The 14397-nt window shown below is 41.9% G+C and overlaps 1 protein-coding gene and 1 long non-coding RNA gene across 2 annotated transcripts; one reads left to right on the top strand and one right to left on the bottom strand.

The window, feature by feature from the left end:
- Nucleotides 1–267: 267 nt before the first annotated feature.
- LOC146679742 (uncharacterized) lies at nt 268–2597 on the top strand. Its single transcript, XR_014918517.1, has 2 exons — nt 268–1480; nt 2487–2597. It is a non-coding gene; the product is annotated as an uncharacterized LOC146679742 (long non-coding RNA).
- A 540-nt stretch (nt 2598–3137) lies between these two features.
- On the bottom strand, nt 3138–5025 carry LOC146679743 (uncharacterized). The gene is made up of 4 exons (XM_085450153.1): nt 4983–5025; nt 4790–4897; nt 4539–4712; nt 3138–3935 (listed from the first exon to the last, which is right to left on the bottom strand). Exons 2-4 carry the CDS (start codon nt 4820–4822, stop codon nt 3303–3305), a joined length of 840 nt encoding a protein of 279 aa, XP_085306279.1. The 5' UTR covers nt 4823–4897; nt 4983–5025; the 3' UTR covers nt 3138–3302.
- Nucleotides 5026–14397: the final 9372 nt, after the last annotated feature.

The raw sequence follows: 14397 nt of genomic DNA on the forward strand, positions 1-14397 counted from the left end.
GTCTGGGAAGGGATCTCAAAACTGGATTATAGATGGCAGAGAGTTGGTGTCGTAAACCCCGCCTCTGTTCAAAGATGGTCGCTCACAGTGGACATAGATGGCTTCTTTCACTCCTCTTTCAAACCATCTGTCCTCTCTGTCCAAAATGTGAACATTAGCATCCTCGAAAGAGTGTCCTTTATCCTTAAGATGCAGATGGACTGCTGAGTCTTGTCCTGTGGAGGTGGCTCTTCTATGTTGGGCCATGTGCTTGTGAAGTGGCAGCCACTTGGCAGCCACAGTGATAAATGGCTGAGATGGCTGCAGCTGTACGTGTGAGGTACCTACATGTTTCAAGATGAATTTGCAGAGATGTCATGTTTGGTGCTTACAGACATCACACTGCATTTTGTGATTTCGTAGCTATTGTTGTGATATTTCGGAGCTTCCCATGATCACCGTGACAGTCATTCATTTTAACATAACCTTTCTATTCCTTTCAGGGATCCTCATTTTTTTGGTGAGGAAGATCAGCAGCTGTGTCGACAGGCAACAGGTAACGGCATGCTTTTCTGTTAGTACTGTAGACCTTGGTCTGGTGCTCTTTTTTAGTTTAACACAGTATTTTCATTTGCCGAAGTGTAAAAAGCTTGTTCCAGGAGAAACAAACTTTAGTGAGTTCTGCAAAATGATTCCCACCATTGCACACTCTGTCAGCCTCCAGTGTGCCCTTTTTTTGTCCTTTAACTGAAGAAAGTCGGTAGTCAGAACATATGAGATAAGTGAGATCCTCATTTTGCCTGCTTATTTCAAGATACAACATTTTCACAAACTGCTGTAGGATAACCTTGCTATTTGTCTTTTCCAACACTTCTACATTCATCCATATTTCCTTGTCTGCTTCTTTCCAGGTGAAAAGTACCTGAAATGGGTGAAAGATTTTGTTTCCAAAAACAAAAGCATGTGCGTTCACCTGAAGAAGCCAAGTGGTGCTGACCTGTGGATAGAAGAGCTTGAGAACACCAAATACAACGGGGATGATGATGAAGTTAACGCCTGGGGAAAATTCTACCTTCCCGAGATTGTAAAAATGCAGGTTATTGGTGTGGTAAAGGGCACCTCATGTCCATGTGACGAGCTTGTGCTGATGACGCGTGAGGACAAAAAGCTGTACGGCTATGACGGAGAGGAGCTGCATCTGGTGGCTTCCAGTTTCCTGGAACTATGTGACAAAACGATAGAGTATCCAGCATCCAAGCGCTACTACAATGGAGAGGCCTTCAAAGATATGGTGAGAAGTTAGACTGCTAAGAATAAGACTGGGGATGCCTAGTGTTAGAGATCAATCACCTGAGCTTTTCTTTGTATTGTTGTGTGTTCTGTTTAGACTGAGGAGGACTGGAAAAAAGTTAAGATGAGTGATGTGGGGAGGAAACTGCAGGAAGAACATAAAAAGCTGGTAAATGAAACCCAGTCAGCGTTCGTCAGCCTAATATCATAGGTGGGTATTGGAGCTGAGTATCATCACTGATTTCTAGAACCTGTTCAATTCCAATTCACAAGGTCCCAATTAGATTCCATTTAATTCTTACTCAGAGAGTCAGAAACATTATAATTCTGATCATTTATCAGTACTGACACTTGTGAAACTTCATCAGAGGTGTGAGCATCACAGCAGATGCTTTTGTGTCAAAGTAACTGAGGATAAAACACAAAACCATGAAGCAGATTTTCCTGGCCTAGCTTTTTACAGTAGATAACCTTAAAAATATTATTCTGCAGTAGAACAAAAGCAGACGAGAACCACGACTCAACAAATGTACATTGGCTGATGCTGCTGAAGTGATTCAGAGGTTTTAATAAGAGGTTTTAATAGAGACACAGCAGAGCATTTTGCAGTTTCACTTAATTTGAAAAAAATAAATAAAATTTGGTATTGAACAGCAGAAATGAGGCTGTCTTGTCGGAAGTCATTAAAAAAAATGGCTGTAAACAACGGTAGACTGCTTCATAACAAGCAAGCGAATAATGCCAAAAACAGAGATTTGAGATGGGAAACGGTGTTCTTAAAGTACACTGAGAGAGGCAGAGAGCTGTGCTGTGTTGTTTTTCTGTGTGTGTTTTAATGGTGGTGGAAGCAAACCAGCAAAAGTAAGAGGGAATTCATGACAATGTTTATGTCAAGCGAAATGTGTCTTCTTTTGCTGCTGGTTTGGTTAGAGAGAGACAAAACGTGCAGCTTCAGGATCTGAGCAGCTTTCAGCACCAACGGCATCACAGCTCAGACTTGGATTCAGGATTAAGCCCTTTATGTTTGACTGTAGTGATTGTAGCTCTGTCCTTGTTATTAATCGCTTTAGTCAAACACAGCTATTGTTTGCTGGGATGTGTATATCCTTGACAGTTTGTATCTCAGAGTTATCAAAGACACTGTGGATAATCATCAAGAGATTGTTGTCCTCTTAATAATGACCTATTTGATTGTTTGTTTTTTCTTCTTCTTACAGATTCTGGTATTTGGCCAAAAGAGAGCTTCACAATTCTTGGCTTCACCTGTGGTAGAAAAATGACTAAAGTTATGCAACACTCTCTAAAATTAAAGCTATGCAACGCTTTAACATGAATGGCGAAGGAGTGCATCTCTTTCACTGTCTCTTCCTGTCCTCTTCTCAGTCTTTGTTGTGGCACCTCTGCTATGTGTTATAGAAAGCACTTGGAATCATGTTCAATACAAAAACACCAAACTCGTGGGATTGCCCTAGCAAGCAGTTGGTAAAAACTAATTAAAACTGATATATATCAGCTTCACTTTCTAGCTGCAAAAGCACGTTTCTGCAAAAGCATGCAGTTTCCTGTCAGCACTTTTTGGCACAGAGTGTACTCAGAGTTAGGCCTTTCTTATATAAAGCAATTTAATCAGCATATAAACATTTAAGATGATAAATTTAAAGCTCAACAGTAACTGCTATAAATATTATAACTACACATGTAGTGCTTTTGCTTAAGTAAATTATAGTTGGGATCATAATAAGAAAACATGTTATTTTCTGTGTACCCTGGGTACAGACCAGTATAAATATGGGATTCTTCCCAATAAATGCTGTCTAATAATGCTTCATATTGCATTAAACACTAGATATGTAAGCAAACAAACAAAAACCCATAGAAGCCAGTTTTAATTATTAAATGTGACAATTACATGGAGATGGAAAGTAAACATGCTTATACACGTCTCTGTGATTACAGAAAATCCACACAGATGCTGTCAGAGCAGAGAATCTTTGATTTATCAGAATGATGAATGCAAATGATTTCATGAAATCTCACTCTTGTTCTGGGTTGTAAAATTCACCTGTCCAGTTAAACCGAATCCTTTGCAACACGGTTCTAAGAACCCTACCAACCTCATCCTCAGCTCTCTGCCTGTTGTCCTTTTCAGCTGAGTATTCATCCACATGTGTTTCAACTTCTCTCTCATTTTCAAGCAAATTGCTCAGGCTCTCAGCTTCAGCACAGTTACCATATGGCCACTCTCTGAGGTCTTCTGTGTTCAAGCCAAACAAATTCTTACATGATCTGCAAGGCTTCATTCTGGCACCATCACGGAGACAAAAAGCCTCACACCTGATATTTCCAGGTACTTCAATTGTTCCATCAAAGTAATCTTTCTGGACTGTGTTTGGATAATAGGTCATCACCGCACCAGATACATATTTATGCCATTTGCTAAGACAGGAGGCAGCAATCATAATTTTCCCAGCGTTAGGACCTTTGGTGGACATGGAGACTCCGCAGTACCTTTCTGATTTGTTGGTTTGGGATTTTTGAGAAATGCAGATGGTGGACGAGACGAAAGCTGTTTTTTTATTATTCTCTTCTAAGTCCAAGTCTGTGAGGAGATCTTGCAGACTCTGCTTTATTTGCTCTTCATTCTCTGAGTTATTTTGCAGGACGATCTGAAAACAGTTACAGATCTGGTCAAAGTGTTGCACCTGATTATATAGTTGTTTTTAATAGAAAGTTGATCAACATGTTTGTTTCGCTGCTTGACTTATTTAACTATGCAGGACCATTGGATGCTTTTGGTTTAGACATTTTAAGATAGGGGGTGAAACATGTCACAAAAATCTATTTAATTTTAAATCAATAAGCAAAAATCCATCTTTGTTCTCACTAATTTATAATTAAATTTGCTAATTGACCTTTTTTTTTCTATTTTGCTATGCCGGGCTGTCAAAACACGCTGAATTTAGAGTCTTTGAGCTTAACAGATCCAGCAGCTACACAGTGACAGCATCATATACGCCTTGAAGACTGTAAGCATCTCCAATAATGAGTCTGTTAGACATTATTTAGAACTAACAAATTCTGAAGCAAGTCTCCAGCTCTCCTGCAGTCTCTGTGTTTGGTGGAGAAGTATAGCTAGAAGCATATGTTGAAGTATAAGGTACAGTATGGATTTTCTTTGGATTTCTCAGTAAAAAAGCACTTTGCATTATACTTTCCTAAAAACTGGAAGTTTGTCAGATTGACTGAAAATGTGAGAAGAGTTATCTTACCATGTCGAGCACACAGGAGAAGGGACTTCGCCTGGGAAGCTGAGTCGAATACAACTTTAAAGGCCTGGGATATCTTCTCATTAAAGAACCCAAAACAAAAGGATTAGGGAAGATTTCTTCTGGAGAAAAGGGGATGTTGTTGATTTTGCCCAGAAACAACATGCTGTGAAGGATCTGTTGAGTGAAAACATATTTGCTTATTGTTAGTAGTGATAAACAGGACTGTCTTAAAAGTGTCAAAGGTAACACACCTCATCCACCAAGTGTTGACTTCCCGGAGTCATGTAAGAGCCCCGAACCCTCCTCTTGGTAATCTTGTAGGCATTAGTTTTGAACCTCCTTTGAGAAATTGTTGTCTTCTAAAATGATAATGATCGAGCAGTTAGGGATTTAAAGACACAGGAGATCTGATAACTTTGGCTACAGCAGAGTCTGCAGACATACCTATTTTGCTCTTGGTCGGCCTATTTTAAACATGAGAGAAAACATAGTGAAATGTTGATAACATACAATGACTATCATTGGTGGCTGAAAAGATGCCAGGTAACAAGTGAAAAGCTGCTACTTACCATCGCCACAGTCTAAGAATGAAACAGGAAACACTGAGCGAGTTGCCTCCATCTTAAAGCTGTTGATCATGTGATTTAAAGGAAAGCCACACCCAGCTCTTTCCTGGAATTTTACTCGACTGTAGAAAACTGCTCCATTTGCCCCGCCCACCCATGATCTTTAATATCTACCAAAAACAACCTTTTGGTTGTCAGTAACCAGCCGATCGTTTGCGCGATTAAAAAGTGGCTTTTTGCGGCGGCGTTCCCACCGCGAGCAGAACTCCGGCTCAAAAACCGCTGTTTTTGAACACTTTTATTTACTTAAGCATTTTAATGGGCTTACTTTGAAACAAAGTGCGATTGAATGATTATTGTTATGTGTTGCCTTGAATTCGGCTATGCTGTCTGTTAGACAGCTGTTTTCCTTTATTGTTGTTTTTGTATTGTTTGTAGCGAACGCTACTGGAATGTATAGATTAAGCTACGTAGCCAAGATAATTAATAATTTAACTGTTGTACATTGGTTGATGATGATTTGCATTGTTACATAGGCTTGCAGAAAAATATATTTGTTTACCGGTAAACTGAATCGAACTTGATGTGCTAATGGACGTTTTTCTGACCTACAGGTCAGGTTTTGTTCCCTCCCTTTGAATTAATCTTCTTCATATTGAAGTGGCGAGCCGGTAGGACCATTCTTTGTTTCCCCTCTTTCCCCCACTTAGCCGTCTTTGGATTACGGACATATTTCCCCATTTGTATGAAGCTGGACTCTAAGGAGGAATACCTTAAAAGTGAACTTTAAAAAGAAAAGGACCAAAAAGGACTTTTGCACAGAAAGATCACAGCATTGATTTATTATTTAATTGTGGGCATTTATGTTGTGTGTTGTGTTAATTATTTTGTTCCATTTCCCCTGTCCTCCATTTATTCAATATATTTTTGGTACAAGATATTGCAGTCTTTGGTCTCATCATTCACACCATCTCGGCTCCATAAAGAACTATTTCTTCTGCGCGTCAATCAGTAAACTCATCCATTGAAATAAACTAGTCCTTAAATAACTTTGAGTTACACAGTGGCAAATGTAATAGAGAAAGACACAGGGCCACCTGAAATCTGTCGTCCTATCTGATTCAAAACCAACATGTAGGAGAATCTGGAATCTTTGATTTTGAGTTAAAAATAAAATATGGGTAAAATGCAGAAATGTTTTTACTAACATGTACTAACAGAGACTTGGAGGAGAGAGACCTAATGTTTAATAATCCACATTTCACTGTTTTACTCTTTGGTTCAGATGTGGATACTGTATTGTTCTTTCTTTGTGATTGTTTATGTTTAAGTTGTTTGTTGCTGGTTTTTAGTTTGTTTTTTGTCTGTTTGGGAGCTGACACAGTCTCTATGGAGATGGGTTTTTGGGGGGTAGCAGGAGGAGAGAAGCTGCAGAGAGGCGTGTAAGACTGCAACTCTGCTTCCTGGTCCCAACTCTGGATAGTCATATTTTGGGGGGTTTAATAAACTACTACTGCATGATGTAAAGCTGAAGTAATACACAGCTTTATGAACCTCCTGTTATCCTGGTAGACGAGTACAGCAATAAATCTTTTACTTGAACATCTTCTGGCTCCAATAAGCTTTGAAATGTGACCATGAAGTTAGAGACACACTGACTGAAACCCACAGCTGTGACTGTGGATCACATCCACACACAGTGTAGCTGCTGTCTCTGTGTGAGGTCTGTGTATATATGTACATATTTATGCTTATATTCATGTTCTCTTATTCCCCTTTATTTGATATCCTAATTCTGTGCTGTGTAAAAGTTTGTCGGTGTTCTGCTGCTACAAACTGGATTTCCTGGAGGATAAACATGAGGGATTCATAAAGTTCTATCTCTCTGTTAAAATCCCCCAAAATCAATGAAATGTGAATTTCAGGCAGACGTGTTTTTAAAAGAGTCTCTTTAATGGAAAAATGTGTTTTTAAAACCAGCCAATAGGAGCGTCTGTGGATATCAGCTGAGGCTGAACTCAGGAACACCATCATATATAAATACACAGAATTAAATCACTAGATAAAAGACGTCATTAAATAAGGATCAAATCAACATGTCAGAGGTCAAAGGTCAGTCAGAAGAGGTGTGGTTAAACACTGGCAGTGCAGTGACCTAATGCAGTTTGGTTACCGCCACGGGAAAAGCCCCGCCCCCTCTGAGCCTCCGCTGTGTCCTCAGCACATCCAGGAGCAGCAGGTCAGAGGGGGCGGGGCCATGTCAGGACTTATTTTAAGTAAAATTTAAAGTGGAGCGACGGCAGGAGTCACACAGCAGTAACCAGCTCTGTCTGCCAGGGTCAAAGGTCAAACAAGTCCTGCAGCTGACCCACACACAGACTTACACTGATCCACAGAGAGTGATGAATCCACACATCACTCGGCTGGAGGAAGCTGGGTTTCCACACCGTCCAATCAGAAACCAGTGTTGACGCTGAGACCCGTCTCTGTAACAGGAAGTCCATGAACAGGCAGACCCTCTGCAGCAGGCTGACCTGTGACCTCTGAGACAGAGGGAGGAGTTTGTGTCAGCAGGGGGCGCTGCAGCATCGCCTGAGAGCTTTAAGAACAACAGCAATAAACAGGAAGTGAAAGTCACACTTCTGTTGGTGTGCGTTATCAGCAGACCCCACCCTCTGCAGGAAGCTGAGATAAGAAGCAGCCAATCACAGAGCAGAGAGCATGTGACTTCCTGTTCCTGCTGTTACTGTGACAACAGCTCCTGGGACAGAGAGCAGCTTTCTAAAGAGGAAAGATGCTGCTGTCACCCCCGGGTGTCATGTGACCCGCCTGATGTACCGATTTAAGACTGTAAGAACAATAATAACATGTTTTAGTCAGGTGATCCATGCAGAGCAGATCCATGTGACCAAACACAGCTGGATCACATGTTTCCTCTCCTGGAAACAGAAAGCCTTCATGTATAAAGGCTCATGTACCCACTGAGCCCTGCTCTCAGATCTGTGAGGCTTTAACAAACAACAGTTTAAAGTCATGTTTAGCATCTTCTGTCAGTGTGGAAGGTCACACACTTTCCTGAGTGTTGAACCCTGAACTACTAGCTGTTCATGTCAGCCTGGACATAAATACAGACCTGCCTGCTGTCATAGACCCCAGCACTCACATGTTACTTATAAGTGACTCATATGTATGCATGTATATATTGTGTATATTGTGCTATTTCTTACTTAGTGTGTTGTGTCTTTGTTCCTGTTTGTGCTGCAGCACTGTAACCTAAATAATTTCCCCTGGGGATCAAAAAAGTATTCTGATTGTGATTAAATGAAAGCAGTCAGAGCAGAGGACGGTGATGTAAGGAATGGGATTTTAATCAGCCAGTCTCCTTTAACTCTCAGCATCACAAAGTAATGTGGTAACATCTGGACTGATGTGTTTACTGTCAGCTAGTTTAAATGCTGTAGGCTGCAGCCGCTGCTCTAACACTATAACTGTAACAGGGCTCAGTGCTGCTTCTAACAGTCTGAGCTGCTTCAGGCTTTATTTGTGAGGAGCACAGCAGCTTACAAACACGTGGCTGGGCCTGGACCCAAAGGAGTGTTTGTTAAAGCCTGCAGTGAATCCAGCAGCAGAATGATGGAAATGCAACACAGCAATGATGAAGAGGAGCAGCATTACAGCCAAAGTCCAGTTCATACAGTTAGGTCCATAAATCAAATAAGGGAAAGTAAAATGTTGTTGGATGCACCTGTCTGCAGCCTTAATGCTCTCTGGTCGCTATGGTAACGCGTAAACATTTCTTTCAAAATAAGACACACGACTACAACACGGGAAAAGACCCAGGGAAACGAAGTTAACGATAAAAACCCTGAAAACCATTGTTGGATTTATATTTTATCATTGTCATTGTTATTGGGGAATATCTAACCATATATGCTTAGAGGTGTAGAACCAATTGTGTAATGATAGTAGTCTTTAAAGACTTTGTGTGACTCCAGAGTGTTCTGGCATTCACACCCACGTCCTGGGATCATGGGAGAGGTGCTACCTTCTTATTGTTTTGTGGTAGGATGTCTGTTTTAGTCTAAGTGCCTTTTGTTTAGATGAACTGCTGGACTTCCAGACCAGCAGGTTTAGGGAAGTCGTTTATGGGGTCACACTCTGACTCCACACACACACACACACACACACACACACACACACACACACACACACACACACACACACACACACACACACCTACATAACATACAGACTGGTACCTTTGTTCACGTGTATGTTAATGAACCTATGTATGTTCATGTAACCTCAATAAAAGAACAGTGTTACGAGGGAACAGACGAGAGCGACTGTGGTCAAGCGAAGGAACGGCATTGGTCCAGTTCTCTCCCGTGCACGAGAAACATAAAGAACTACTCGTGTCTTGCTTTGCTGTGTAGCTGGATTGAACGATCCAGCGAACAGGTTTATGCTACAAACCTATCAACCATCAATTTCACACCGAGCCTCGACTCTCACGGCCCGGTACCAAACGACTCACGGACCGGTCCGTGACCCGGGGGTTGGGAACCGCTGAGTTAACGCATGAGTAGTTCAGGGCTGCACGTCATTTTCATTGTTAATATCTTTGTGAAAAGCACATTGATGTGAAAATCTTCATGAGAGTCAGAGGCCCTACAACACGATTAAAGATTCATTCAAAAGAAAATCACAAGTTATTATCATCTTCAGAACATTTCATTAAACATTAGAGACAGACTGCTGAGTACATCTCATCTCTATCCAAACAACCTACAGTCCACAAACACATCATGAACCAGTGCTCTGGGCTGTGGTCTGTCCCTAGTTACATGGATCAGCTGGTTCCCTGGAGGTGACTGCTGCTGTGGTTTGGAGCGGATGAATAAACCTGAACTGAATCAGGTGTCCAGTTACTTTTGGTCCCTTTAAACCAGGCTGTCACATGTTCAGGATGTGAAACTCCTCCGTGAAAACGGGTGTGGGTCACAATCAGCCAAGGTCTTGGGTGAACCCATTGTGAGATCTAGCCCCACGCTATCGTGTGATTTCCTGTGATCAAATGTCCCAGGATGTGAGTGGGCGTTAAGACGTCCATGTCCCTCTTCAAGCAACTTAAAGAAGTCCAGACGCTTTTCTTTCCAAGCTCCTTCAACAACATCATTCATAGAACAGCTTCCAGCTTCTTTTGCTCGGCTACAGTTTGGATGGATTTGCATTTAAAGATGCAACAAGACTAAAATGGTTAGGGTCAGGAGGTCAAAGGTCAGGGCTCCTGTGGGTCTGAGGGCGGCCTCACGCTGGAGAAGGATGAAGGAGTCTGACCTGAGCCAGTGTTTGACATGAACACATCAGCACTGCTGTCAGTGAGCCTAACGACAGCCGTTAGCATCATTTCAGTGTTTCAGTCATAAAAACACTTCCTGTCACTGTGGTGGTTACAGTGACATCATGCAGTTTGTGCTTTGACCTCCAGAGGGCGACAAATCAGCACAGACAGAGAGCTCCATTCAAACTTTGCTGCCATCAGGAATAATTCTTCAAATATAATCATCAGTGTTTGAGCAGTTATGATATCAGGGACAATCTAGACATGTGTGACAATACTGAACATGTCACATGACACACCTCAAACATCATGTGATCCACTCTCAGTCTGCACTTTCATTCATGACTTCAACAGGTTGAAATGAGCTTTGAAGAAACATTCAGTGAAATAAATCTTTCATGGATTCATGTGAGCAGCAGGTGAACTTTGTACCAACAACATCTTCAATAACAGAGTCTGAATGAAGCTCAGGTGTTGATGCTGCTCACTGATTGGACGCTTGCTTTCAGCTCTGCTCTCAGTCTTTACTGCACAGGTGAAGGTAGAAAGTGTGACTGGATCTATAGACTGGAAACAGAGAAACATGCTGAACATTTGAAGCTTTGCAGCAGAAATGTTCATGTTACAAATACAGCAGAGCTGATCTGGGATCAGTGTGTTCACACCTGCAGCTACAACAAGGTTTCATGTCTCCACACGTCAGCATGTGAACTTTACTCTGACTCAGTCTGAGCAGTCAGACGGCATATTTTTAAAGTTAACACATCAGCACACACAGAGCTGAGCCCCTCCCACCTGTGCTGAGTTTCAGGTGGAGCCCCGCCTCCTTCCAGGAAGCAGCTCACCTGTGTGTCCGTGTTTAGTGTCCAGGTGTGGAGTGGAGCTTGTTGTTGGTGTGTGAAGAAACTGTAAGTTTGCTTTGTTTCCTCCTTTAACAGTTTGTCTTTAGGAACTTTACTGTTTGTTCAGCTCGTGTTTGATTTCTTCACACAACAAACTGTGTGTGTTTGTATTTCCGGTCTCTCCATTAAAGTCAGTGTGTAATGTTTCCTGGCTAACATCAGCTGTGTGCAGCTTAGTTCAGCACAAATCTGCCGCTCCATAGTTCACGGTAACGGACTCACAGCTGGACCAACGAGGCCGAGTGTGTCCGCCACTCTGAGCTACGTTCGTGTTTGTGTACTTGTAGTTTGTACTTTGAGTTCACTCAGAGCCCACAGAGGACGCAGCGTACGTGATGACGTCACAGCCCTTTACCTCCTTTACTGTCACTGTGATTAATATTTACACACGAGACACCTGCAGAGCTCTGACGCTAAGCTAGCACACAGCATGCTAACGCTAAGCTAACGCTAAGCTAACGCTAAGCTAGCCAAGAACCCAGAGTGACGTAAAGCTGAGTAAACACTGACCCCAGACCAGCACCGTGATAAAGTGAGCTGCTGCTGCTGAACTTGAACAGGTAACAAAGTGATGAGCAGTCAGGCTGCAGGTTTCTACCTGTTCATGTTTCTACAGTAGAATCACTTTGAAGTGTCTTTGTGCTGTTTCATCTTTGATTTGTGTTCATAAACACTCAGAGAAACATCACGTGACCTCATCAGGATCTGTGTTGGTGTGTGGGGCTGTACCTCAGCTTTATGTTGTTACATGCTCATTTGTTCATTTTAACATCAAAGTAATGTTATGAGGAGTAATGAAGTAACGTACTCCATTACTTTTAATCAAAGTGTTCTGTGTAATATGTGTAATAATGACTGTTTTGCGTAATGACCAACACTGATCACAACAAAGAGGAAATGCCTCCAACATGCACAAACATTTGAGCCACAACATGCAGTTAATGTGCACAAATGTCTTTGATATGCTGCTCAGTGATGGTGGTGACTGTCAGAGCAGAGCTACTGAGAATCAATAAGTAATATCAATGATGGGATCAGAATCACTAAATTCTTCTCATCCCTGTCAGTATCATACATGTGCTGTATAATGTGATAAATGTAGAGGTGCTGGCTGTTCTCTCACTCTGCTGTTTAGCTGTAAAGGACGCCTCCCTGCCTTTGTCTCATTCATGACCTTTAATAGTCTCTTCTAACATGCAGAGATCTGTATGATCTGTTTCATAGAGTCTAACCAGCCTGTACAGGTAACAACAACAGTCACTGCATCACTGACACACAAACGTCATCTCTGTCAATAACAACATTCATACATGGAATAAAAACACATCAGTGGATCATTGCTGGAGCTGATGTTTGTGCTCCTGGTGCAAAGGCTCTCAGTTTCCTCCTTGAAATAACATCAGTGGTGGGTCAGCGACATGCTTTCTTTCCCTCTCAGGTTTAAATATCTGGGACTCTCCACCGTTTGGTTTTAGAGCTGAAGAAGCTTCTCAGATGAAACGTCTTCCAGAAACTTAAAGATGTCTCTTTTCTCTCCAAGCTCCTTAGATCACATGACCTGGATGACTGAACCTACAGACATATTGACCTGGTTTCATGGTCACATGACAGGTCAGAGGTCAGCGACTGTAACTCAGTTCCTCCTGTTAATGTGAACTCACTGAGTGTTTGTGGTTTACCTCTCAGACTGACTGAAGATGATGATGGAGGAAGAGGAGGACAGAGCAGAGTCTGCAGGGTCCAGCTGTCCGTCTGTGAGGAGTGACCGGTCCAAACATCATAATCCAAACTTCAGTGGTGAACCTGGAGCAACGAGGTCAGAGAGCTGAACTCACTGAGTAACAGAAATAATTCTGCACTGACATTATAATCAGTGTTGACTCTGGTTGATTGTCTGACTGTGTTTGTGAGCTGAGAGGAAATGAAAATGAGTTTGTAACAAAAATCAGTTTTGTCCAGTTTTCCTGTAAAAAGCTGAACTCTAATCTAAGAGGATGTTACTGACAGGAAACAGCTGCATTATCTGCAGTCTGTGTGATCACAGCTGCTTCAATCATGTTTGTGTCTGCAGAGGTCAGAGGTCACAGTCTGCAGGGTCCAGCTGTCCGTCTGTGAGGAGTGACGGGTCCAAAGGAAAGAATCCAAACTTCAGTGGTGAACCTGGAGCAACGAGGTCAGAGAGCTGTGATGACTCCTTTACATGTTTGTGTTTCCTGGATAAATATGACCTGAAACATCCTCAGATTGTTACAAAGATTCATTAAAAAGAAAACAATGAAAGAGAAAAGATCCAAATGTTCGACTTGGTCATTTGCTGTTTGAGGACAGTGATGCTCATATCTGTGGGGAAAGTGTGACCTGAGTGGGTTCATGTTTGTCTTTAAAGAACAGAGCTGCTCTGATTCTCTTTGTGTCTGATCTGTTAAACAGTCTGAGAGGTCACACAGAGACCCAGCAGCTAAAGCCTGGATCATACTGGCTGCTGTTACTCCATCAGGACAACACTGAACCACAGTGGTGTGGATGTAGTGGATAAATCCCACCATACTGATGCTCAGAGTTAACCACAGGGAACAAAACCAGATGTTACCTTCAGATTGTGACCTTTGGAGTGGACGATGCAGATTTCAATAGAGAATAAATGTTGTTGTTTTTCAGCTGTGAAGAAAGAATCTAATTTTCTGAACTTAAGAATTTATGATGCTGGAAACAACATGGAGACTATAACACAACATTTCCACTGTGTTCATAGAATGAATGTAAAACTGTCAGACATTCATTAAATATGCAAAATGTCTACAGAAGCATCAGAGGGTCAGACGTGAAGCACTCAGTGATTTTGATCAAATGACTCATCAGTTATTGATCTGTACTACACTGATCTACCACGTTAGTAAAGCTGGTGTTCTGGTGGTGGAGGGAGACTCGGATCATGTTCTGGTTTTGGAGCAGTGATCTGCTGATGGTTCAGTTTGATGAGCTTCTTCAAAATCATCCCTGACATCACCACTGAAAGGACGTCCATGAAAACAGACTGAAAATTACTG

The sequence above is a fragment of the Copadichromis virginalis genome, unplaced genomic scaffold (genome assembly GCF_057382275.1).
Source record: "Copadichromis virginalis isolate Kocher_CV1m ecotype Utaka unplaced genomic scaffold, C_Virginalis_male_GT1.1 unmapped_scaffold_1, whole genome shotgun sequence".
NCBI classification, from domain to species: domain Eukaryota; kingdom Metazoa; phylum Chordata; class Actinopteri; order Cichliformes; family Cichlidae; genus Copadichromis; species Copadichromis virginalis.